Source organism: Staurois parvus, unplaced genomic scaffold, assembly GCF_062004578.1.
Source record: "Staurois parvus isolate SC_StPar_1 unplaced genomic scaffold, SC_StPar_1.0 ptg000242l, whole genome shotgun sequence".
Classification (NCBI taxonomy): domain Eukaryota; kingdom Metazoa; phylum Chordata; class Amphibia; order Anura; family Ranidae; genus Staurois; species Staurois parvus.
Window position 1 is genome coordinate 2,335,554 of NW_028318038.1, and position 26,371 is coordinate 2,361,924.

Sequence of the window (26,371 nt, forward strand, 5' to 3'; positions counted from 1 at the left end):
CCCACCCAGTTTTGTTGGAGCCCAAATATACCCTCATAATTACCTAATACCTCTGGATATGTATCTGGAAATGCACTAGTATTCAGCCTTCCTGTCTCCCATGATGGTGTATCAGCAACCAGTCACCAGGTACAAGCACTGCCATGTGAAGTGAGTTTACTCACTTTATAAAATGTGTGCATACATTTTAAAAAAACTCCAGTAGCACATGGGGGGTTCAATTGAGATTTAAGAGAGTAAATTTGAAGTATGCCAGCACAAATTAAAATAATAATAATGATCTTTTTATCAGATGTTGTTTTTATTATTGGTACTTCATTAAACATTTACATGCTTAACTTAGCATCCAGGGGCGGACTGACAACTCATGGGGCCCCCGGGCAATAGGGGATCATGGGGTCACTGTGTCCTTGCCCAAACTCAAAAATGCCTATGAAAAAGGAACCAGGGGCATCTCATGGGGCCCCCTACTGAACCCGAGCCCTCGGGCAGTGCCTGAGTTTCCAAATGGTCAGTCCGCCCCTGTTAGCATCAATTATCTCAACTATATATCAAAGTAATTAAAGCTGTCTATTCAACACTACAGCAGACGATTAACCTGATTACAAGACAAGTAAACACCACATCTCCACGGGGTTGACATCAGGACCACGTATGTTGTCACTCTGAAATGTTCCCACACAGATGCCAAAACTGCTATAAATATTGATAGGTACAGTTTAGCTCTAAAGTGCACCAAATGTTTTCAGATCACCTGGTTGTCTCAGGTGAATAGACTAAAAAGTAGCAGTAGGCTCATATTTTGTGAAATCATTTTGAGAGCTGGGTTGTACAAAAAGGGGGTTTCAGGTCAAGTAGAGGCAGATTTATTACATTTCACAACTAATGTATATATGACTAGCAGTAAGTGCTGGTGTAAAAGCCATACTTCTAATGGATTTAACGACATTTAATTACCCATTTCCCCCCCAAAAAAAAAATCCAAAAAAAACCAAAACTGCAAGATATATTTTAAGAACTATTTTATGATTATTATTATTATACAGGATTTATATAGCGCCAACAGTTTGCGCAGCGCTTTACAATATAAGGGAGACAGTACAATTACAATACATTTCAGTACAGAAGGAATAGGAGGGCCCTGCTCGTGGAGCTTACAATCTAAAGGATTTTATGATAAGGCTTCATAAAGTCTTTGGGTTCTATGGTTAGGATACATTAGAGCCCGTGTAGTGCTTTTATAAGATGCCACTTTTACAACAGACATAATAAGTATTTGAAGTTTACAAATCCTGTAAGTACTGTTTATTCAAGTTGACCTGTTGAACTGGTTGTTTTAGTGCTTGAGTTATATGGAAAGTGTCAGATCTCTTCCTGGCCCTACAGATACAAGATACAAATGTAATGGTTGGTCACTTGTAAATTGGAATAATAATTCAATTGGAATTGTAAAAGACTTATAAATTGGAATAATAAGGGTGAACTGAGTTCAGTACGACTCTCCATCCTCCTTACTCATCCTGGGGTTCATTAGACCTCATTGCTGTCACAGTAAATATGGAATATTATTATGCAGTATTCCATATTTACATTAGTAAAATAAAAGATTTTGTAATATACATTTTCTTTACATAAAACCAAAAAATACTATGTAAACCTACACTGTACTTTTACAGGTATGGAATGTATATAAAGATACACATTCGAAATGTAGGACGCTCTGTGACAGGAATGTTATCATATAAACATTTTGTAATCTGTAACTAAACCCTTGAGAATTTGGGTGGGACCACAGAAGCTACATGATAGATTGTGTATGAGGTGTGACAATTTAATTCCCGGAATGCACTAAAAATAGTTTTCTTACCTATACACTAGCAGCTGTTGTCACCCTCAAAGTTCCCTTGTGAAGTGACGCACTTTTCTAGACAATTGTGCCACTGCCAGAAACATTCTTAGAATTTGTTTTCCAGATTTTGTCACAGTGCACTGGATGTTTGGAATGTTATCAAATGTGTCCTTTTAAGACTTTATTTAAATTTTGGAAACAGCCAAAAGTTGCAGGGTGCTAAGTCAGGGGAATAAGGTGGTTGGTCAAGTTTTAGCATGGATTTTTGGGCCAGGAACCCGTGAACTTTTAATGGATTATGTGCAGGAGCATTGTCGTGGTTGAGAATCCACTTGTTAGGCCAGAGTTCCAGTCTTTTCCTCTGAACAAATTCCCATAACCTTTTCAGAATTTCCAAGTAACAATGTTGGTTGATCGTTCTTGTGTCATTGTGGACATCTTCCCTCTCCTCCTTAAGCGGCCTATGCCATTAAACACTTGATTTCTTCATGGAATGCTCACCATAGGCCTGTTGTAACATACCTAACGTGTCCCTTGCACTTTTGAAAGTTTTCATTCAAAATTTGATGTTTATCCGCTACTCCATATTCCTGTCATTCATTTTCTGTCAACAGCGGAACGCACACACATGTTATTTTTTCTGCTACTCCATAAAGACTGAGTAAACTAGTCTGTGACCCAGGCAAGTGCAAGTTAAAACATGTCAGAACATGCTTGAGTGTGAACGGCTGTGTGGCTCACCAACATTGTGCTATGCCGCGGGCATTCCTGGAAGTAAATTGTCACACTTTATATCTATCATTTAAGAGGTGCTTATATTGAATGGGCAGAATTTTGTCATTCTAGGTTTAAACATTTGTGCATTCTGCATAAGAGGAGGAGGAATAATATGAGACTTTCATGAGTATATTCCACCTCTTCCTTTTACGGCTTGTTTACACTTGCTTCAACACACATTAAAGTGCCTACCACTTCAACTTTTTTAGTGTTTTTGATGCTTCTGCAATGCTTCGATGAAGCTACGGTGGTGCTTCAATTATGCTTTTTTTAAGCTTTAAGGTCTCTTTTAGCTTCAAAACATGGCATTGGACATGTTTTTAAAAGGATTCTAAATGCCTATTAAAGCACCTGTTACTAAATAAAATTATTAGCTTACAGTCCTGTTTACACGCTGCATTTGCTTTGCTTCAAAAAGTATACCCCATTTCGCTTTAGTGGTGCTTCAAAGACTCTTGAAAGCCTCAATAGAAGTTTATGATAAAGCACCTGCAGCATTGGAGAAGCTTTTCTTAGGTTTTAGCTTCACTTTTTTTTTTTCAAAGTATTACAGGTATGAGATACACGCACACGCGCACACATGGCATCTGCCAGGCTTCATTAAAGCTTCAAAAAAGCACCAGTGAAGCATCATCGAAGCATTACTGAAGCTATGGTCATATTTCTTCCTAAGAAGATAATTACTTTTTATTGCTTTGAGTAGAGGTTTACAAGCAGTTGGGTTACGTGGACAGGAAAGTCTCTATATTATAGTGAGGTACTGCTACAAGAAAAGTCATAATATTGATTAGCTGTAAAAGTTGGTATTGGACAACAAGATTTCTGGCCTTGGTGCCGTTCCACTTTTGCTTGGGGACGGGAAGTAGGTTGTAGTTATTAGAATTCCAAAGAGGTCTATTCCACCTCACTGTAGTAATTTCTGTAGAGATTTGTGGGTTCCATGTGAGTCACAAAGTGCACCTGGTGAGGTATATAAAAACAGAAATATATCCAGGTGTAGGTGCTAAATATTTTCCACTAATACGTTTAGCACTCAGGAAAACTTGTGTGTGCTAAGAAGCTCCTACACCCAACAACACTTTGTGAAGGGCTGTGTATAGATTAGATGGTTGTGATATAGACCTAATACAAGGGGCAATGAGTGCAACAATTATTTGAATATATGTGAAGTTATACTTATCTATGGGTGTCTGTGTATACACCACTGTAACAAAGCCCATTCACTTGGTGCTGCTCCCAGTGTTGGGTCATTCAATCCATCAATTGGATTACCATATTAAAGGGATACTCCAACATGCTGACAAACACAGCAGTGATGGAAGTAAGTCAGTGAGGCATTTCACTGAGGTTGTTTTTACCTGAGGGATATATGACAAAACAAAATATTAACCATCTATAAAAATATATTACACGAGTTACAAAAACATAGACGTATAAAAAAATGCTACATAGTCAAAGAATGGTTTGATATTGAACCAATGTTTACTGCTGAAAAGAGGATATGTAGCCCACATCTTTACAGCAATGATAATATATACATATAAACGCCAGTATAAAAGTAATATTACAGTATAAAATATGGCACATTAGTGTGTTTTCAGAATTTTCAGTTCATGTCACAGTGAGGACCAGATACAAGGATGATCAGATATCGCATCATGACTCAAAGTTCAATTCCACTGCAAAGTTTTCACTGTAGATTTTTCCAGACTTCTCTTTGTGGGGATTATCCAGTTCATTTTTTGATAAATAAAGCCTATAATAAATGGTAATATAAAAAGAATACTATTACTATTATTTACATTATAAAACAGAGTAGAAAACAATTCTTCAAAACTTTAAGGGCTCACATATTTTTGTACACCCAAGGCCCATATGAACACCTGATTCCTGTGCAAAGTCATCTTCTAACAAAGGTGATAGCTCATTTTTGCTGCCATGACTATGAGCACTTTTAAATTTTTGGGTGGTTGCTGACCCTTCTTAACTATGCATGCTCGGTACCTAGCCATGGCCACGGAGAGTTATGGAACACCAGTCTTCTTTTTCAGTGCTGCACTGATTGCACGTAAATGTGCAGCTATGCAAAAAAAAAATAAAAAACAAATTGCCAGAGAATCAAAACTTCTCCTGGCCACAAAAGAACACAACACCTATAGCTTTTAGCAGAAGTATGTTCATATGAGGATGTTTGCTCAAATGGGTGAGGTGGGGGATATGTTATTCTGTGGTGCAAAAATTGCACTTTTCTTTAAATGGTGTTGGCTAAGTCACTTGTAGATATATGTCTACTATACTTGCCATCTCGTTCTATGGCATCTCCATCTAGTATCAACTCTCAGCCTCCAACAAAAAATACACTGGAACAATGCAAGAGGAAGGGCAAGGGCTCTAAACCGTAATGTGCAGGAGGGGTGACTGCAGAAGGGAAACTGAAAATGTTCAGAAAGTCCACCTGTCCCATTTTGACCTTTTGGCATTTGCCAATGGATTCAACCTGAGAAATTAGATGAGCAAATATGATCTATATAAGTGGTGAAGAGGGATGTAGTAGAAGATAGAATAGTTGGAAATTAAATTATCTTTACTTCATGTCTCTGCAAATCTCCTCATTGGAAATGTTGTTTGACCCCACACATTCTCAACTAATTCCTATTTATTACTCCTCTTTGCCTCACTCCAAAATAAACTTCTCAATACGGAATCCCATTGGAGGGAGGTTATTCCAGATCTTACAGAAGAAGTCTGACAGTAAATTCCTCCTTTGCAAGTCCTTATAGTTATTTCATCTAAAGATAAAGTTGTGCAAACAATGTTTCTTTATCACTTTATATCCTATTATACCCCTTCTCTGCTTTTTAAAATTGTCATCCCCATTATGTACTAAATGCTCTTCCACAGAAGGTACATTTTATCATATCGTCTGAGAATGCCCCCCCCCCCATCTGAGCTTTTTGGTCTGCGGTTACTGATTTTATTAGCTCACTTACTCAATAACCAAATATTTGCAACTCATTTAGTGGTTTATTTGGTTATATAGACTATTACAGTCTTCTAGAATGTACCAAACTTCTTTTACACTCTGTGTTTTTCTATACTAAAAATTTATAGCAATTCATTGGAAATCGCAAAATCCCCCCTGCGGTAAGTCAATGGTTTAGACTGGTTGTTCAGGTGATTCCTTTATATAAATTGACCTGTGAGGCTAGAAGTTGCCCTAAGAAATTTTCACAAGATATGGACTCCATTGGTGGACTCCTTGACCACTATACCATCTGATGGGTGATATACTTACATATTCCACTATATATTTGCATTGTGCTTGTATTTTGTGTTTTCTTTGACTGACTAACTCATAGTCCCATATGCCATTGTGTTTTTATTTCTTTTATCTGCTGAATTGTTATGGTATTATATACAGTACATGTACATAGGCTGATGCACTTATTATTATATTATACAGTATTCGTTAGATTATATATCTTTGGCCACTTAAGGCCACTGAAGTGAATGATATATGGTATGGACATTTGTTTGATATTCTGTACGCTGTCTGTTTTTGAGCGATATTCTGTACGCTGTCTGTTTTTGAGCGATATTCTGTACGCTGTCTGTTTTTGAGCGATATTCTGTGCACTGTCTGTTTTTGAGCAATGTTCGCTCATTTGTATTTGTTGAAAAAACAATAAAAACACCTTTTAAAATATTATCTTTACTTGAAACACTTATGAACATGCAAAGTACAGCACCACCTGCCTGGAGTTTGCATGTTTTCCCTGTGCCTGCGCGGGTTTCCTCTGAGTACTCCGGTTTTCTCCCACACTCCAAAGACATGCTGGTAGGTTAATTGGATCCTATCTAAATTGGCCTTAGTATGTGTATGTATGAATGTAAGTTAGGGGCCTTAGATTGTACGCCTCTTGAGGGTTAGGGACTGATGTGAATGTACAATATATATGTAAAGTGCCGCATAAATTGACAGCGCTATATAAGTACTTGTCATAAGAAAAAAAAAACTAAATTAATTTACTAGTGTCTTATCATAAATTTGACCATTCAATCACAATTATTTGTAGATCTTGTTAGTTTTTGGGTTCATCTGATTGGCAATGCTCCAAAGATCCTGGTTAGTATCAAAATTGGCTGCTACCTCCTACTCTCTTATATTCCTAATGGTTCATCACAATGACCAACATGAATGTGCAGGAAGGGGTGGGAAGTGTGGGGTCAAGCTCAGCACTACTAGGAAGTTGCTAAAGTTGAGTCACTGACCTAGAACAAGTAAATTAATCAGAGAAAAGTTCTTTCGAGAAACTTGTTTTGAGTCAGTGAGTTAGGAAGTATTTAACCAAGAGGGTCAGCAATGGCAGGCTCCATTATTCCCACATCTGGCCTCTGTCACGTTCTTGGCTCCCACTATTCTCTGTTTCAGTAATTATCCAAGGGTATTCACCGTCTAGTGCTTTTGGGGTCTTGTGCGTCTCCAAATCATCAGATGAGCTAAACCCAGATGTAAAACTTTCTAGACAAAATACAACTTTCACAATACCAACTTAAAACTTACCTGTTATTTTCTACGAACGAAGTATTAAACCAGAAATAGAATGGACAGTCATCATAGCCCTTAGGTAGGCCCTAAGTAAGAAAAAGAAAAAAGGATAGATAACAAAATATGCTTACCGAGATACAAAACTAAAAGGTGTAGGCTAAGTGTATTCAGCTTATTATAGAATGAACATGTTCTAACAGTGTGAAATGAAATTGCTCAATCATTTATTGTATAATATCATAGTATAGGAAAGAAGCAAGTGAGGCAATAACATGTATATATTACAAGCCTGGGCCTAAAGGGTACAGTCCCTCTAGTCTAAGCCATCACTCTTCAAAATATATAAATCTAGATGAAGCTGAAAATAAAAGTTGCTGGTTTTATGCATGACAACTAAGTTTCAGCTATTTTTTTTCTTTTTTAAAGGTTTGAGAATGGTAGGAAGGATGGGAAATGATGTAAAAGTCAAAGATTTTGGTTTGTATAAAAGACCTAGGATTAGAAAATTGTGGAATTCTGTTTCTTTAAAAGTGAACTTTATGTAAAATTTTTAGGAAAACACGTACAATGTGCATTTTAGCACTTTAATAAAGTACTGCGCCTATGTGAAATATCAGTTGTGCTATAGTTAGAAAAAAATAACCCTGAGATGAGCAGTCATTTGCCTGAAAGCTGTTTTATGATTGGCTGTTATTGGTTTATCTTCTAATCCATAAGGGTGCCACCAGCACTCCCTCTTCTCTTCTATGGGACCCAATATCACCCTATAACCATCTTTTTTGGTGCCTCCATTTCTTACTTGACTTCTAGATGGTAAGTGTGTATTGCTAGTTCTCTCCCTTATTTCATCTCTTTGTTGTGGTATACAGGTGCATCTCATATTAGAATATCATCAAAAGTTAATTTATTTCAGTAATTCAATTCAAAATGTGAAAAAAATTTTTTATTACACACAGAGTGATATATTTTAAGAATTTCTCTTTTTTATTTTGAATTTTATTTTGTAACTCAGAAAATTAGGATATTATATAAGACCAATTTAAAAAGAAAAATGATTTTTAATAAAGAAATGTTGTTACTGAAAAGTATGTCCATGTACAGTATAGTATGCACTCAATACTCGGTCGGGGCTCCTTTTGCATGAATTACTGCATCGATACTGTGTGGCATGGAGGCGATCAGCCTATGGCACTGCTAAGGTGTTATGGAAGCCCAAGTTTCTTTGATCGTGGCCTTCAGCTCATCTGCATTGTTGGGTCTGGTTTCTCTCATCTTCCTCTTGACAATACCCCACAGATTGGGGTTTAGGTCAGGCGAGTTTGGTGGCCAATCAAGCACAGTGATACCATGATCAGGTATTGGTACTTTTGGAAGTGTGGGTAGGTGCCAAGTCCTGTGGGAAAATGAAATGAGCATCTCCATAAAGCCTATCAGCAGAGGGAAGCATGATGTGGTCTGGAATTTCCTGATAGAGGGCTGCGCTGACTTTGAACTTGATAAAACACAAGTGAACCAAAACCAGCAGATGACATGGCTCCCTAAATCAACACTGACTGTGGAAACTTCACAATGGACCTCATGCAACTTGGATTCTGTGCCTCTCCACTCTTCCTCCAGACTCTGGGACCTTGATTTTACTTTCATCCAAAATGAGGACTTTGGACCACTGAGCAACAGCCCAGTCCTTAGCCCAGGCAAGATGCTTCTGATGCGGTCTCTGGTTCAGGAGTGTCTTGACACAAGCAATGTGACAGTTGTAGCCCATGTCCTGGATACATCTGTGTGTGGTGGCTCTTAAAGCACTGATACCAGCCATAGTCCACTCTCCGCCAAATTCTTTAATGGCTTTTGCTTCACAATCCTCTCAAGGCTGCAGTTATCCCTGTTGCTTGTGCACTATTTCTACCACACATTTTCCTTCCACTCAACTTTCCATTAATATGCTTGGATACAGCACTCTGTGAACAGCCAGCTTCTTTAGCAATAACCTTTTGTGACTTACCCTCCTTGTGAATGTGTCAATGACTATCTTCTGGACAACTGTCAGGTCAGCAGTCTTCCCCATGATTGTGTAACCTACTGAACCAGACTGAAAGACCATTTAAAAGCTCAGGAAACCTTTACAAGTGTATTGAGTTAATTAGCTGATTAGAGTGTAACATCATGAGTCTACAATATTGACCTTTTTTACAATACTGTATTTTAATTTTCTGAGATACTGAATTTTGGGTTTTCACTAGCTGTAAGCCATAATCATTGAAATTAAAAAAAAAAAAGAAATGCTTGAAATTTATCACTCTGTGTGTAATGAATCTATATATTTTATGAGCTTCACTTTTTGAATTGAATTACTGAAATAAATTAACTTTTTGATGATATTCTAATTTATTGAGGTGCACCTGTATATTTTACTGTAGAAGAACATATACTTATCACTGGAAACATCTTTGTTTATTTTCTATATTACAGTTTTTGTATCATCTACATCGTACAGTGCCACATAATGTTTAAATCAATTATAATATGTATATGGAGTAGTAATGTAACAATAGCCTTAGCAGCACATGCAAATGCCATGGGGCCTCAGGTAGGAGGGGGGGGGGGCCCATTATAGAGGCTGTTAAGGAAAACTAAATGGTTAAGTTTCCAGTACAATAGAGCTGAAATCAGACCTCAGGATCATGTGGCTAATCACAGATCACCCTCTGTACAGTAAGAATCATTTGCTCAGCTGTCTTAGCAGCAGGGGCGGACTGACAACTCATGGGGTCCCTGGGCAATAGGGGATCATGGGGCCCCTGTGTCCTTGCCCAAACTCAAAAAAGCCTATGAAAAAGGTACCAGGGGCATCTCATGGGGCCCCCTACTGACCCTGGGCCCTCGAGCAGTGCCCGAGTTTCCAAATGGTCAGTCCGCCCCTTCTTAGCAGTGTAGATTTATGGCTCTATGAATGTCTGCTGTGTACTGAAATTAACCCTGTATGCCCAATGCAGTCAAAAATGAGTTTCTCTTCACTAAAACTTTTATAGAACATCAGATATCATTATGGTTATTAGTATTTTTATTGCTGCTACAACTATGAGTTCTATCTACAGCACTCGTCCCTTGTAGTTTATTGCCTATGCTGACAGCTCTCCTGCTGCCTGTCCTAGATTTCGGAATACGTTCTGGTAAGATCAATGACATTATTGCCCAATTGACACTGCAAGCTGCTACAGAGAGAGAAACTGGGGATATAATTTTTCTATGAAGGGGAAAATATAGGAAACATATAATTTACTTACAGCATTAGATTCAAATCTCATCTTTACATCTCCAGAAATAACCGGACAACCATCCAAGCTGATGACTGATAAATTATTCCCAGGATCAAAAAACAACTGTAGGAAAAGAAGTTGTTCAAGTGCATGTAGTGCAGTGTACAATCTATACTTTATAATTATAAAGAAATATGGTCTTCTAGCAGAGTTTACCTTGTTCACCTACTACTTCCACAGATTATACCTCACCAGGTAAGCCAAACAGACCTTTGCTTATGGTCTAAGATTACTAGGGACAGTGGCATCTGTTCTGCACTCAAACCTGAGCATGGCTCCAGTAAAGCTATCAGTGACCCCAAAGCTGAGCTCCAGGCTAAAAGATATTGTCTAAATACAAGAGCCATATATATTCCGACTTGGATCTTTATGTCCATTGTGTATTTCTTCCAGTACGAAATAACACCTTGTGACAGTGCTGACCAATTAAATCTGTCTGGCCCATCCTGGCATTGCTGGATGGAAAGGAAGAAAGCAAAGTACAGAGAGCACCAGGGGATGGGGAAGGGGTCCGCTGTTAGTTCACCAGATTTGAGTTTGGCCATGTATATTCTTTCTAAGACAGATATCTATTTGTCCTTGTGGGGACCATCAATCGGACCCAGGGGTGTCCTTCAGGGTCTGAACCAATATTTATATATTGGTTTATATGGTCATATGTAGCACCTGAAAGTCCCATTGTTCTTTTGTGTTAACTGGCATACTGTACCTTACAGTTTTCTTGAGTCTCACAGACACACTGGAATATCACTTGTTTCTTGATTATTATCTGGACCTTCATGTCACTTCCATTGCTTCTTCCTACTCCTGTGTATTATGAAATATTCAACAAAATTGAATGATTATACCATTGCATATTCCTGATGATGGAACATCTATGCTTCTCTATGAAGGAAAACATAGCCGCTGGAGAGGGGCTCAGTAAAGCTAAACTTTAACTTATTGACACTTAAGTCCACTGTACACTAATCTGAATGTGCAATCTCCTTTAGATCTACTATGTAGTGCAAGGGCCTGCTTAATTGGATACAGAGTGATTGGATAGATGGTGTGTCCTCCTATTATATAGTTTTGGGAAATCTAAAGGTGATTATACAGAGATTGTACAATCAGATTGTATAGTGTATAGCCACCTTTAGCTTGCTAAAGCATTGTGTATCATGAACAACTGCAATTTTTAAAAAAATCTCAAGGTTGTTTTCCTGATGGTGAAAACAATAGACCATGCCTGAGATGTGTTCTCCATTGGAAGAACAATGCAGGAGCACAATTGGTAGATGGAAATGGGAGTGTTCACTTCTTATAACAGGAAGTGCCTGAATAAGGGTCTTCATGACTGATCACCAGATATTCTTTGGATAAAACCAACAGATTTTAAAAACTACTTTTGAAACTACATAATGTGTTTCAATTATTAGAGATTGTATTGATTGGGGTCACATATATTTTAAGATAGTTGTACATAGTGTAATGGGGACAGGTTCAACTGGGAGTGGCAAACCATGCATGAGACAGGGGCACCCAGAAACAGTCCAAGTGGGGTTATCCTTCACTTTTTTTCAGCAGGGCCATACAAAAAACACAAATTTCATGAAGGAGAGCTTTGTGCAGCATCCACAGCATAAAACATACAAAACATCCGAGCCACTAACTAAACTTATGTCAGTTACTGAATAACAGGGTGCCATCTAATGAGTTCCCCAAAGCAAAGCAAACAGGCGGCACACATCCCTTTTTAGCAAATTGTCGCCAGTCATCCTTTTCACTCAGCATTAGGAACTCTCAGCAGGGAAAGTAAGAGCATATGTCAGTTCAAATATGAAGGCCTGTGAACACTAATTAATGAGGCCTAGCTAACAGGTAAAATGTAAACCTAGAACTGAAAACTTTATCCTACCCAAAGTTCTACAAAGCATCTGGGCTCCAGGAGATAGACCAGAACCATCTAAAGAAGAATTCCAAATATGGATATTTTCACATTCGTATAGGTTGGACAAATGTAACTATACATATACCATACCTGGAAATCACTGAAGTAGACACCTCAAGTCCAGTGATCTCCTCTAGCTTCCAGGTCCTGTGCCAATCAGCTGTCCTGCTGCATTCTAAAGACAGAAGGTTGTCACTTGGCATGGGCGCATTCAGAGATTGTTTTCTCTGATTGAACGAGGTGGAGAGGCATGTCACACTCTCCACCTTGTTCAAATGGAGAATGCTTTTCATTCATTGAGAAAATACAAAGCATTATTTGCATAACGCTCGTGCCCAGTGGCTGACTCCTTGTTCCAAGTATGCAGAAGGGTAGCCACTTGGCATAGAACCCAGAAACTAGTGGGGATCACTGTAGTAGGGGTGCCCAAAAAGTCTCCTATGTGATGATGTTTTGGTGACAGGTTCTCTTTGATGAGACATCCAGGGTCTAAAAGACCCTGCAGGTTTCCTCTGTGCTCCACTCAAAGTAATGCAGTGCAGTGCAGATCCTCGATGGCCGGAGACACTAACAACATGGACCCAGAGGTGACATCATACTTGCCACTTCTGGGTCAGGAACAAGATTGGGAGAGCAGACATGAGTCTGCTCTCTTCCCCCCATTTACTTGGCAGCACCCACTATATCAGTTCTGGGCCCACAGATGGGCAAGAGGAGCCAAGGATACATAGCAGGAGGGCCACTTTACAAGGGAGTGTGGAAGTTTGTGGGTAGCAGCACAGCCGCCCAAATGCTTTCATGTGACAAGTAAGCCCTACTGCTTGCCCTCAGCAGGGCTAAATTTAAAAAAAAATGTCACGTTCGGCTGCCGAAAATGCATGTCCCAGGCATCGGGCGATATAAATTGCACATCCCTGATATCCATCCTTGAAATTCTTCTTTACGATCTGAGAATACAACAAACTTGTTTCTTCATAACAGACACAAACCCTGGAGTTTCTCGCTGTGTATAGGTGAGAAACCTAGGTAACATGTTCCTGTATATACCATCCACAATCCTGTCAGCCAGTGTCTCACAATAGGTAGATGCCTCACCAAGAGAGACATCTGCCCCACATTGATTGATTAAGCTACACGCAATCAAGACTGTCCGTAATTTTCTTCCCAAGTTGGCCAGGTGTTAGATACCCTACATGGTGAAACTGTTACACCTAATTCTCAATCTGCTATAAGTCCCAATTAAATCTTCCATTTCGGAAAGTCTGTGCGATAATAAACACAAACACAGTCCTTCACTGACGATGAATTGGCTGGGTTGGCTGCTCAAGAGATGTTGCATAATTCTACATACTGTAAAAATAAATACAACTTCTGTTACCACAGCTAGAACATACCTTGAAGTTCTGGAATCCTAACAAGTTGAATACTGCAGATACCTGTGGTTTCTGCTCTATTTTTTCTCCTACACTAGTGAGATGTTTAAAGCCCAACTTAACTCAAAATATTTTTTAATAAAGTAGGAAAGGATTCAAAACTTATCTCTAGTTTATACTGTCGTCTGTGACTCCATTGGGGGCATTTCCCTCGCTTTTTTTTCTTGGGACTCCAGGACAGCAAATGAGGGTAAGGAGTCACTAAGACAGGAAGGCATAGACAATAATAAACACCTCACAGAAGATCTAAACTTTACTAATGCAACTAAAAATTATTTTTATTGCTGCCTCAATTCCCATTGGAGAGATACAGTATCTCATCACTTTGTCTCCCTTCGACCCTCTGTTACTGGGAAAAGAAGTGATGTAAAATCTCCCCAATTGGGGCACAGGCAATTCTAACAACCAGACAGAGGTTTTAATCCTTCCCCTCTTTATCCAAAATTGAGTTTTGGCTAAAGTTGGGCTATAACAACTGTCTGGTAGCATGGGTCAGATTCAAATTCAAACCTTCATTCTAAAACATAATTTTTCATCAAAGAATGGGTTCTAAACTGACATTTGTTTGAAAGGCTGTTCATGGGCAGCTTTATAATAGGGCTATGTTATGAAAATATTCTATATACTGGAGTGCATAATGCCCAGACAACAATCAAAGCGTATTTTTCATTAGTTTGTCCACTTTACCCTGCTAAACATGAACTGTGAGTTGTTGCTATTGCATCTGCTCCACCACCTGGTGTTTTAAGTAGCCATGCTGAATATTCTAGCCCAGGGGTTGGCGACCTGTTGATCATGATCTACCTGTCGACTGAAGGAAGGTGACGTGTAGATCGCAAACATGTCTCTGCTTTGCCGACCCTCTAGATCAGGAATCACTAAATGGTGGACCGCGGTATGTCACTGTCCCGCCTGGATCACCATGGTTGTGCCACTTACTGTAGGTGCCGGGTCTTCCCGCCAGCCTCCACAACTCACATCCTCACAGCAGAGCAGAGAGCGGGGGAAGCACAGTTGTGAATGGAGGGCGAGAGCTGCCCCATTAATCTTTCAAGCTAGCCAGCAGATGAAAAAAAAAAAAAACACAGCTCTGGGTCAGTTCCCTCTTCCACTACCATACACACACTAAATCCCAGGTGCTTGCTCTGTCCACAGCAGACTCCAGTATACAAACAAACATCCAATGGCTGCACATCCTCCCTAGCAACCAGCAGATGATTAGTTGCTTGGTCCTAGCAACAAATGACTTCGTCCAAAAGCTCTTAGTCCAAAACTGAGCTCTTAGTATTCCCCCCAGCCTGTGCCCCCTCCCCTAACTTCTCTATCAAAATCAATAAGACAATCGTCAGTCCCTCCCCTCATGCCAGGGTGCTAGGTGTAATCCTAGACTCCCATCTGTCCTTTCAGCCCCAATTATAATCACTGTCCAAATCTTGTAGACTTCACCTCCGTAACATCTCCAAGATATGGCCGTTCTTAACCTCGGAAACCACTAAGCAACTTATTCACTCCCTTGTTATCTCTCGCCTTGACTATTGTAACTCCCTCCTCATTGGTCAACCTCATCGCAGGCTATCCCCTCTTCAGTCTATCATGAATGCTGCTGCCCAGGGGCGGACTGACCATTTGGAAACTCAGGCACTGCCCGAGGGCCCGGGGTCAGTAGGGGGCCCCATGAGATGCCCCTGGTACCTTTTTCATAGGACACAGGGGCCCCATGATCCCCTATTGCTTGGGGGCCCCATGAGTTGTCAGTCCGCCCCTGCAGCTGCCAGACTCATCCACCTTACTAACAATTCTGTATCTGCCAACCCTCTCTGCCAATCCCTCCACTGGCTTCCCATTGCCCAACGGATAAAATTCAAAACATTAACAATAATGTATAAAGCCATTTATAACTCTGCTCCAAATTACATCCCCGATCTTGTCTCTAAATATCACCCAAACCATACTCTCCGCTCCTCAAAAGACCTCCTGCTCTCTAGCTCCCTTGTCTCCTCCTCCCATGCTCATCTCCAGGACTTCTCCAGAGCTTCCCCCATCCTCTGGAAGTCTCTACCCAAATTTATCAGACTATCGCCTACTCTGCTCACTTTTAGGTGATCTCTGAAAACCTCTTTCTTCAGGGAAGCCTATTCTGCCCTCAGCTAATAATGGAATCTTCTACTCTTCCTACCAGTCCATCCCCCCACAGTTATTACCTTTTGTACCACTAGCCCCTCCCTCCTAGATTGTAAGCTCCAAGGAGCAGGGCCCTCCTATCCCTCTTGTATTGAACTGTATTGTTGCTGTATTGTCTCCCTTATATTGTAAAGCGCTGAGCAAACTATTGGCGCTATATAAATCCTGTATAATAATAATAATAATAATGACCAGCTTTTTAATGTTAAAAGTTAACTTTAGCAGCTCCCGCCCTCTGTCCAGAACCATGCTGCCTCCTGCTCTCTGTTCTGCTGTACACCTGTGCAAGGTAGGAGAGTGGAAAGTGAAGCTAGGATCTAGGCCACTGCTGTGTGTGTGTGTGTTGGGGGGGGTTTATGTGAAGTGGCAGAGGAAACTGCTATGGGGAGCAAAGGACACTGCTATGGGGGAGGGGGGCAGAGGACACTGCCATGGGGGGTGTTGAACACTACTGTGTGTGTGTGTGTGTGGGGGGGTGATATTGACGATGATGTGAAGGGGAGCAGAGGACACTAGTGTGATACACTATGTGTTCCTCATGTCATCTTTTTTTTATTGAGGGCTTGATAGTTAATTTGGTGCTGTACCCAGGGGATCTTTGATCTTTCATGCTGTCCTGGTAGATCTCCTCCTCTCAGAGGTTGCCTACCCCTGTTCTAGCCAATATTTTTTTAACCATTTTGTAGGCCTCAACTACATTCCTTAGGCTACTGACCTATGCTCCAATGTAGATTAGATAACACGGGAAATTGCCCATCTGGTGACATGCAGCAATAAAAAAAGATTTTGCTAGCACAGTTAATGAAGGATTAGAACCTCTGTCATGCTTTTACCTTTACTTTCTTGCCAAGACATTGGTATCAGACAGAACAGGTAGATAAAAGAATTTTTTTTTATGTTTCTAACCATTCTCTACTTTATTCTAAATGAAATTAATGTTCTGACCAATGTTGAGCTTTTGGGCTCATGTCTCCAGTGTATTATTAGAAAGTGACCTAATAATTACTACATTCTGAGTATACAGTGCGTGCTTGAATTACCTTCAATTGAATGGATTCGAATACTTCGAATTCTGAGCTTTTTCTCTGGAGGGAGCTGTAATGAGTACTTGTTCTTCAGAATTTCATAGTAACCCACATATCTACTCTGCAAATAAACACATACACATATAACATCATTATACCTTTCCAGAGGTAAGAAGCGCAACTTTGCAGTGCTTGGGGCCTGGGTCCAATACCCATCGGACAACTGATGGCCATCTCTAGATGCTCAGGTCTCTAGATAAAAATATGCCAGTAGGCCAATAAGTGATTAGAAAGCGCTTTTGTCAAAGGGATATTCAACTTTAGGCTTTTTTGTGGGCAAGGAATAATGTAATGGATTAGTGCCCTATGTAAAGTACTACCTTTTTGTGATGCAAGAGCGCTGAACCTTATAGTGATTTGTTACATCATAATGGGTGGTGTGCAGTCCTAGATACTGCTCACCAGCAACCATGGTGTCCTGCTGGAATTTGTAAACAGGTGCTTACAAGGTCTGCATTTTTGTTTTTTGTTTCTTCGTTAAACTGTGCTGCTGTAGTAAGTGTGCAGGCTGCCAAGAGAGCTAGAAAGGGGTTAAGATTATTTTCCATTTCTTCCAGATGGTCATGGTCCTGCCCTTTGCTGCGGGTCCATAAATACAAGGGGAGGTGAATAGATGGGGCCGGCATTGGTTCTGGAGCACTCACATGGGAATGGAGGGGAAGGTTTGCTTCACCATGTAGTTCTGTTGGAGCATGTGGCCCCCTATTGGGTCACCCAGTTGGAATTCTCCCAGGGAAAGGATTCCACCAGAAATGGACTTATGCTTACTGGTCCTTGCTTTCTCAGAAGGTATGATATGGGCAGCTTGAATTAGATAGTGTGAGGAGTGTACTATGTGGAACTGTACTTGTGTGAAGCATCATTAAAGTTTCTGTTACCTGTTAAATACCTGGGCTGAAGTCTATCCAAAGGGGTGCATTAAGGTATATGGCATATCAGAAGAACCTGGTCTTTAACACAAGGGGATGAAGAGAAGATACAGAGCCACCATGGAGAGGGTTAAGAGGAGTGGAGGAGGAAGTTGCCATCAGGCCATTGTCATGTGTAACCAGGACTGGTGAGATTGCTGTATCAAGCAGCCAGCGGGAAAGTGGTGCCAGGCACGGGTAACTATGTCCTGTGGTTAGTGAGAGAGTTGGTGATCTGTGTCCCTCCCTAGCGGTTGGTGCACCTAGTGTATCCGGGATCGAACCCACGGCACAGATAACCTATGAACCTAGCTGGAGGTACTGGAGAGAGTCAAGAGTTAACATGTTCTACAAGCAGAGGTCCGCGCTTTGTATATGGAAAGACCTTCACATTGTCACTGGGAATGAGGTGGCAATTAAAGCTGAGCTGGTGGAGCTGGACACAGGCTTGGAGATGTCCCCCTCATAATGCTGCATTCAGTAGGAGAAGGTGCAGAGAGTCACGGGAACAGTGTCTCACAGTAAAAAGCCTCAAGTTTAATGTGTATCTGTGCAAGGTAAACGCCTCATGGCTAAGTACAAAGTGCTGCTGTAATGCTGATCTTTGCATATGAACAGCCTCTGCCTGGTTTCCGGGCATTAGTGAATGCCTTCAGAGGGTCCCCATGCAGAATGAGTAGGCCCCACCCTAAAGTGTCCAAAGGATGGATTGCTGCACTAGTTTGTACAGTCCTTTAAAATATTTTGAGCTACTTATACTTTCATACTTTTATATCTAGTGTTTAACACATTTTAAGGAATTTGTATATTTTATTTATTATCTAGCTTTTAGCCCCGATAAAAGGAGAGTGCTAAGCCTCCGAAACGCGTTGGTTGTTACAAAATAAAATCGTTCAAAGAACTGCACAAACTAGTGTGGCACTTCCATCCTTTCAACACTCTGTAAAGTACTGGCATTATTCAGAATGAACAATTGGGATAAATTATCTTTATATTGGCTAGAGAACATAGAATCTGATTTTTTTTTTGTAAGTCCCATTATTTTTATGTTACTGGTGTACCAAATCATGGAGTTTTGGCATCTTCTATGCAAAATTCTTAATTGTCTTGCCCCCATTCAGCTCTAACAAAAAGGAGGAGACTGCAGCTGGAGCAGAATGCAATGCAGGGGATTCTAATGAGTAATCTCCGTGGCCAGGTCTGTAATTATTCAAGAGATCATCTCACAGACCAATTTAACCGTTCCCTGAAAAATTTACATTCAAGACATGCCTTGAATGATAACTGTTATGGTGGCAAGTTAAAAAAAAAAGAACCAGAATAAAAAAAGGCCCATATGTCCACTAGATTAATTTAGTATTCAATTAAACTCAATTAAAGTACTAAATATCCAACATTTCTATTTATGGAAGGTATAGCACAACTGATAAAAATCGGCCAATATAGCCTACTAATGCTATCATGTCTGTTATTCCTTACCACCTATATGGAATACAGTATTTCATCTAAAAATTTCCTACCAAGTCCCTTTGAAAGTGGCTCTTCCTCAAACATAACTTCACCTTCTCTCTAATTAAGGCTCGGTTCACACTATTGCGGTTCTGCGAGCCGCATTTGCGGGGGAACATCAGCCTGTTCATTTGAACAGGCTGCTGTGCCTGCGTTTCATGGAGGAAAAAAATTCCTGTATCTTTTATAAAATACAGCAGCAGGGAAATGCACCATGTGAGGTTCCCGCAGTACAAACAAACAGCAACTGCCCCAACCTATAGCTGGCCTTTGCATCAAGGTGTGGCTTTAGGTGTGTAGGGGTGCCATTAAGAATTAATGGCAACCCTGCATGGCTGCGGGTGGGGGACCAGGTGTGATTCCCGCAACCACTTGCAATAGTATGAACCTAGTCTAATGGTTCCCCAAATCTCAACTTTATATCTTTTCTTAAATCCTCTAGAAGAATCAAACCACTCAGAGCTGCCAGTGATTCACCTTCCAAAATATAAAGGTTGGAAAAAGCGAAAAAAACAAAAAAAAGCTATCCTAACCAGCCAAAATAATTTGCCATATCTCTCATGGCTTCATCATGGTCACACGCATTTTTTTTTTTTGCTTGATTTGATTAAAATGATCACATTCGCAAACAATCAGATAGCTATATCTTCCCTTCCAATTGAATAATACTTGATTTAGATTGGATTTAAGCAAACTGAGTCGATCGGCCAGGGTACCAAATTATTGAACATTTTGCCTCCATTGACAGCACTGAGATACTTTTCTCATGAATATGACAATCTTTCTGTTGAGCAGATTATGAGATTACATGGTGAAAACAGAGATGCCATAGATAATTTATAATCATAGGTTAGCATTGCATTGAACTATTGTTCAAAAACCACTTCTCTGTGTGTGGCATAAGGATTGAATCAGTTTTTGACTCTAGATTAATTATTTCTGAAGAGATCAATCAGAAAAGAAAATGATCATTTATCGAAGTATGTATGGCCACCCTTACGATTACTAGTGTGCTTACGTTAGCTCTCAGCAGAACTGTAAAGCAAATAAATGGCTGTTGCCATAGCTGCTGACATGTGCAGCACCATGGGAACTTCCATGGCTGTAAAGGATATGAGGGCTTAGTTCCACTTTAAAAGAATTAAATTTGTCCAATTTAATATAGTTATTAACAGGAAACTATTTAGTGACACATTACCTTTACTAAGCAGCTTATTTCCCAATGTCATGTGACTGCTCTTAACTTGGAGATGAATCAGTTACAAGACAGGACTAACCTGTGAGGGTGTTTCTACGCCTTGAAACTTGGTGCTGACAGATGTATCCGTCCTGCGTTCACCAAAATAGTCCAGACTTTCCTATAGAAAATCAATTCAAGACAGGACTCGTTACTCCTTTATTTAACACATTTTTTAGGTCCAATGAATTGCACTGTCAAGTGCACCCAAGGTAGGCAATATTCAGCTCCAAATATGTGTGCAGACACATGTAAGCAGGTGCAGTCTGTTGTATCCAATGTAGGTGGCGCTCAACCGGAGTGGTACTGTGGCTGGAAAAGAAGTCAAGAGAAACTGTTTCTCTATGATTTCCTCAGTACCCTGAAGCAGTGTTCTGGTTGGCTATGGTGCATTCAGGTGACTCTGGGGGCCATCTTGGGTCAAGCAAAGTCTTTTTAAGTCCCTGCCCCCAGGTTTTGGAATTTGTGAAGTCGCTAGTGTAGGGAGAGTTCAACCGCCTGTCAGGGACAGCACTAGAGAGGGGTTCTGGAGGGGTAGGAAAAGCATAGGGCCTACACCTACACTTCTGCAAACTCCCTCTTGTGTTGGACCTGCCATGCTTCTCTCCACCTCCCTCGGCAGGCGCTGTCTTCAGCTCAGGCCTACTACCACTGATTCTCCACTGCATTGACTGCGAGTTCCCTGGAGGGCGTTCTCCCTGCCAGGTTGTTGTGACTGTTCTGCCAGTTCTTCAATACATTCCTTTCTGCATCCTGCACCTCAATGTCATTAGTGCCGCTACATCACGCTGCACCTTACCAACACGCAGCACAGTCATTAAATAAGACTACATTCATACAACAGTTTAGCAGTGGCCTTGGACTGCAAGAATCAGTTTGCAGGTAACCATTCATCTGACAAGTCCTGGATGCAGCCAGTGCGTATGATCATCAGCTCCATCCAGTGGCCATAATGCAGTATTTTCTTGAAATACCACAATCAGGAGAATAGCGAATTATGGTCACTAGATGGATCATGGAAAACAAATATATTAAGCAAATTATGGGGATTATTCATGATGGGTGTGCAAATACGCAAGCCATTTCCACAGTGATTTTTTTTTATATAACTGGACCCTCCTTAGTATTGCAAGCATGCTTGCATTATTTATAACTTGCAGTTTCAGAATGTTTGAATTAAAAAAGGGTAAGTACAGTGTATTTCTAGGAAACACATACTTTGAGCGATTAATGCATTCTAGCTAACAGCTCATTTACACACATGAAATATACTGTACATATGAGAGCTGTTTTACCTGCCAAAGGATTTTTAATTCCCTTCATCTAGTCCTGCAATTTACACAGTTCTAACACACAGCACAGCTCTGTCTGGCAGGGGAGGGGACCTGATCCTTCTCTGATGCATTCTCACTTTCACTTACAGGTCTTCTCCCAACCCTGTGAGTGGACAATTAAAGGAGATGCAGCACACTCATGCCTGTCATCCTACTTTTTCCTCTTTTCTACAGCCTCCATTTTCTGCCTTTCCATCCCTCTCTCTGAGCTTGTAAAACTTTGTGTTATCTTTCGTATTGTTCATTTGCTAAATCAGGCTACTGAGGCTGTTGAATTGCAGGATCTATTCTACTACTGTAACTGAAAAGAATTCTCTTGGACGAGGTGGAGAGGCAGGGCAGTGACGTCATGATCTCCACCTTGTCCAAACAGAGAGCAACTTGTATTGATTGAAAAAATACAAGGTTTCTCCGAAAGGCAGCAGTGCCAAGGCGGCTATTTGTCTCGGCACTAGGCCCAGAGGACTGCTGCTATCACTGTAGTAGTGGTGACTACTACAGTGATCTGCAGTTTACACAGGGATCAGACAAGTGTGAGATATATGTTTGGTCCAAGTTGGACCATTGTAACTATTCTATAAAATTGTACCTAAACTTCAACTTTAAGGGCTATCATTTTAGGTGGCACAATAGCTATTGGTCTTGCATAGCTAGCACTATAACAGCAAGATGGGTAGGAAAAGACCAGCATGTGCCTATTTGCCAATATGCGGAAAAGGACCGATGAACCACATAATTAATTTTCTATAGAAAACATTTCCTTACAGTGACACCCTTACCAAGTAATCAGGTTTCAACTATCATTTATGCAGTCCCAGTCTGAAAATAAAAAAGTTTGGATTGGCCAAGGCACGTGTTAAGGCATGTGTTTATAATTCTGCCGAAGTATTAGCAATCACTTTGCAAATCGTTACTAAATAAGGCTACAAGAGTCTTTTATGTAGACATTAACTACATGTAAGCAATGGAGTGTATCTGCCATTGTTATATTTTAGCTAAGGGTTATACTTTTACTTCATCAGTCCAATCATTTACACAAAAGACCATTACCTTTGCACTCTCAAACTGGTCACAGTCCACAAGATAGGTGCAAACCATAGTTCCAGTTCTGCCTAAACCGCAAAATATATAACAAATGTTAACTGTACAATATAATAAAGTAGTAGTCAAACATAATCATATTTGCTATTGTTCCTTCTTCCCATTGCAGCTAACTATAGGACCAAATCTTCATACCTTTGCCCCCTTTACAGTGAATGGCAATCACATTTTTGGGATCTTCTGCCATCCAGGAACGTACATTGGCTGTAAACGTAAGCATGTCCCTGAAGAGTAAAAATAACATTTATAAGGCATTGTGATTTCATAATGATGATTTTATCTTCCTGCGCTTTTAAGTAAAAATATATAAATAATAACTACAAAGCTGCTAACACCCAACCCTATACCTATAGGTGAAAATGGTGCTAAAAATATATGTATAAATCTATTGGTGTAGCGCTACTACATAATAATTCATATAAGCACATATGATAATACAATAATAAAAAAATGTGAAAAAAAATCATAAACTGTGACACATATAAAGTGATCTGATACTCTCTGGGATCTTACAAGTGACAAGAAAACGTGAAAAACACGTAGTCCTAATTGGACCCAATTTGGTGAACACAAAATAAAAATGAACAAACAACCCAAATCCCTAATTGGGATCAGTGGCTAAAAATCAGCCTAACTGAAAACCAAAACAAACCAAGTGACACATGAAAAGTGACGCAATGCGTAGGAATGTGGTGACGTATTTCTGGCGTGGAAGCCATCTGATTTTTTCTTACCTAATATGTATATTTCACTATACAATTATTTTGGATTATCTTTATGTGTTACTAATTGGGGGTGATGTTTGTTTTTTCTTATATTTATTTTATATATTTGGAGTTCTTTGTGAAGTCCCACTGAGCATGAGTCACTTTATTTAGGAGTTATATCCCTTTTTTAGGGATTCACTTTTCATGTGTCACTTGGTTTGTTTTGGTTTTCAGTTAGGCTGATTTTTAGACACTGTTACCAATTAGGGATTTGGGTTGTTTGTTAATTTTTATTGTGTGTGATCACCAAATTGGGTCCAATTAGGGCCACGTGTTTTTCACGTCTTCTTGTCACTTGTAAGATCCCAGAGAGGATCAGATCACTTTATATGTGTCACAGTTTATGATTTTCTTTCACTTTTGTTTATTATTATATGTGGTTATATGAATTATTATGTAGTAGCGCTACGCCAATAGATTTATATATATATATTTTTAGCACCATTATGATTTCATGAAATGCTTTACAATGAATACAGGAATAAGTCCCCGGTCAAACTGGTGTGACTGGTCATGGAATCTGATACCTTCAAATTGCATGACAAGTCACGCCCTATTGTCCGCAATGGAAGCGGTGATATCAGTGCGATCTGTCAGAGTTGCACTGGTTTTGAAAGTAGTGTATACACTAAGTTCAGGTGCGACTTGAATAGACATCTGTGCATGAATTCGCACAGATATCTTGCAAGTCGCACCTGAAGTCTCACTGATATCCGACTTTGGAATCATGCAACTTTAAATGAAGTTGCAAGATTTCAGAGTCGGATTCAGTGTGGCAGAAGTCTAAATGCATCAACCACTCTGCCATATTAGCCTACATTTTAATATCCCTATTACAGTTATACAGACCCTAGGGTCAATTTGATCCAAAACCACCAGTATGTTCTTGGATTGTAGAAGGAACCTAGCACTGTAAGGCCATTTTGCAGATATTTGGACTAATACAAATACATTTTTGAGAGGCTGTCACAAGCAACACTGAAAGGAGATAAGAACTTAACACTTATGAGCCACTGGATGAGGAGCACTGCTATAGACTGAGGTACTTACGCCAGAACTGGGACATTGTGATCATCTATGAACACTCGCTCCACTCTGTAATGGAAGTATTTGGGATCATATCCCTTTTCACCTGTAAGAAAGGATTTACATTATGTTACTAATTGTTGCACCCATACCAGACAAACTAACAGGTCCACTTTACAGGAAGGACTTTAATGTTGTGAGAAGATAGTGTTCCCTATAATTATCAAGTATCAGTACCAAGAAATATCTGTGCTACTGTCACAGCTACCAATACAGCATCTGTTTGCAGTTAAACATGTGTCCAATAAGAGGCACTGGCAACATGCCCATGAGGGGCAAATTGGCAGACTCTCTACAAAGGGCATCTCCAACTCCATTATAGTCAACTTAGCTGTTCTTTCTTGGCCCTTGGCCCACTCCTCTGTGACAGTGCTTGGGTCTAGCAGCCAATTGACATCACTGCTTCCCCAGGTAGGACACTCTCACTTGCAAAAGGAGAGGTAACAGTGTCTTTTTTAAAACTTAATTCAGTACCCTCCTAGAGTAGTGTAGGTTGTTATGTAAATGTAGTTGGCTCCTCTGTAATCAGTGGAGCAGCTGGTTGATTGTTTAGGCCTTCCCAGTGTCTCACAGGCTGCTGTGCTGAGTGATTCCCCCTGTATTCTGGAGGATTTTAGAATAACAGCGAGAGGAAAAACAGAGTAAGCAGTCAGAATATTTATGGAGCTCCAGCCAATCCCTGGGAAGGTGTACCTAGTAGGTAGTTATAGAGCCCATAAATAATCTGAGGCCTGAGACAAGAGCAGCAGAGTTCCTGGTCCAGTCCTGCTGGAGGAGACCCCCGGGCATGATTATTGGAGGTTCAATCTAGAAAAGATCAAGGTCCCAGCTGGAGCTTTTGCCAAGTCTAGTCCTGAAATTGCTTTGGGTCTAGAGAAGCCCACTGGAAAATGCCAGGAAGAAGTTGGTAGAATTTGCAGATCTTGGCTATGGTGGAGTGAGTCTGTCTCCCTTACTGGAGAGTGCCTGGTGAATATCAGCAGAAAGCAACCGATGATCCTGTGGCAGTGTGAGTAGACAACCCAAGTGCTGGAAAGTTAGTGACTGTGTGTAGCTTTTGGTCTTCTGGGAGAAGTCATAGTTGTTGTCAGTATTAGAGATTCAGTAGGACATTTTTGTGCAGCTCAGCAAAATAGAGGAGTCCTCAACTTGCTCAGTTTACCAGTTTTGAGGATATTCCATGCTCCCTTCACCCCATCCAAGTTCACAGGTACAATAAAACCCAAAAAAAGACACCTAGACTGTTCATTTGAGGCAGTGAAAGATCAGAAAAAATGCTGTGCACCCGGCTGTGTGCACTTAAACTGG

The 26,371-nt window shown here is 40.2% G+C and overlaps 1 protein-coding gene across 2 annotated transcripts in view; it reads right to left on the reverse strand.

The window, feature by feature from the left end:
• Nucleotides 1-4,086: 4,086 nt before the first annotated feature.
• Nucleotides 4,087-26,371, reverse strand: part of LOC149459966 (phosphatidylinositol 3,4,5-trisphosphate 3-phosphatase TPTE2-like) — a 114,204-nt gene continuing 91,919 nt past the window's right edge. For both annotated transcript variants that reach the window (XM_089680345.1, XM_089680344.1), the window contains exons 11-20: nucleotides 25,028-25,109; nucleotides 23,346-23,434; nucleotides 23,160-23,221; nucleotides 20,816-20,896; nucleotides 17,077-17,182; nucleotides 13,961-14,056; nucleotides 11,202-11,302; nucleotides 10,460-10,555; nucleotides 7,191-7,261; nucleotides 4,087-4,382 (exon numbers count right to left, since the gene is read on the reverse strand). In XM_089680345.1, coding sequence (XP_089536471.1) covers nucleotides 4,283-4,382; nucleotides 7,191-7,261; nucleotides 10,460-10,555; nucleotides 11,202-11,302; nucleotides 13,961-14,056; nucleotides 17,077-17,182; nucleotides 20,816-20,896; nucleotides 23,160-23,221; nucleotides 23,346-23,434; nucleotides 25,028-25,109 — 884 coding nt within the window. In that variant the 3' untranslated portion in view covers nucleotides 4,087-4,282. The remainder of the gene's footprint in view (nucleotides 4,383-7,190; nucleotides 7,262-10,459; nucleotides 10,556-11,201; nucleotides 11,303-13,960; nucleotides 14,057-17,076; nucleotides 17,183-20,815; nucleotides 20,897-23,159; nucleotides 23,222-23,345; nucleotides 23,435-25,027; nucleotides 25,110-26,371) is intronic.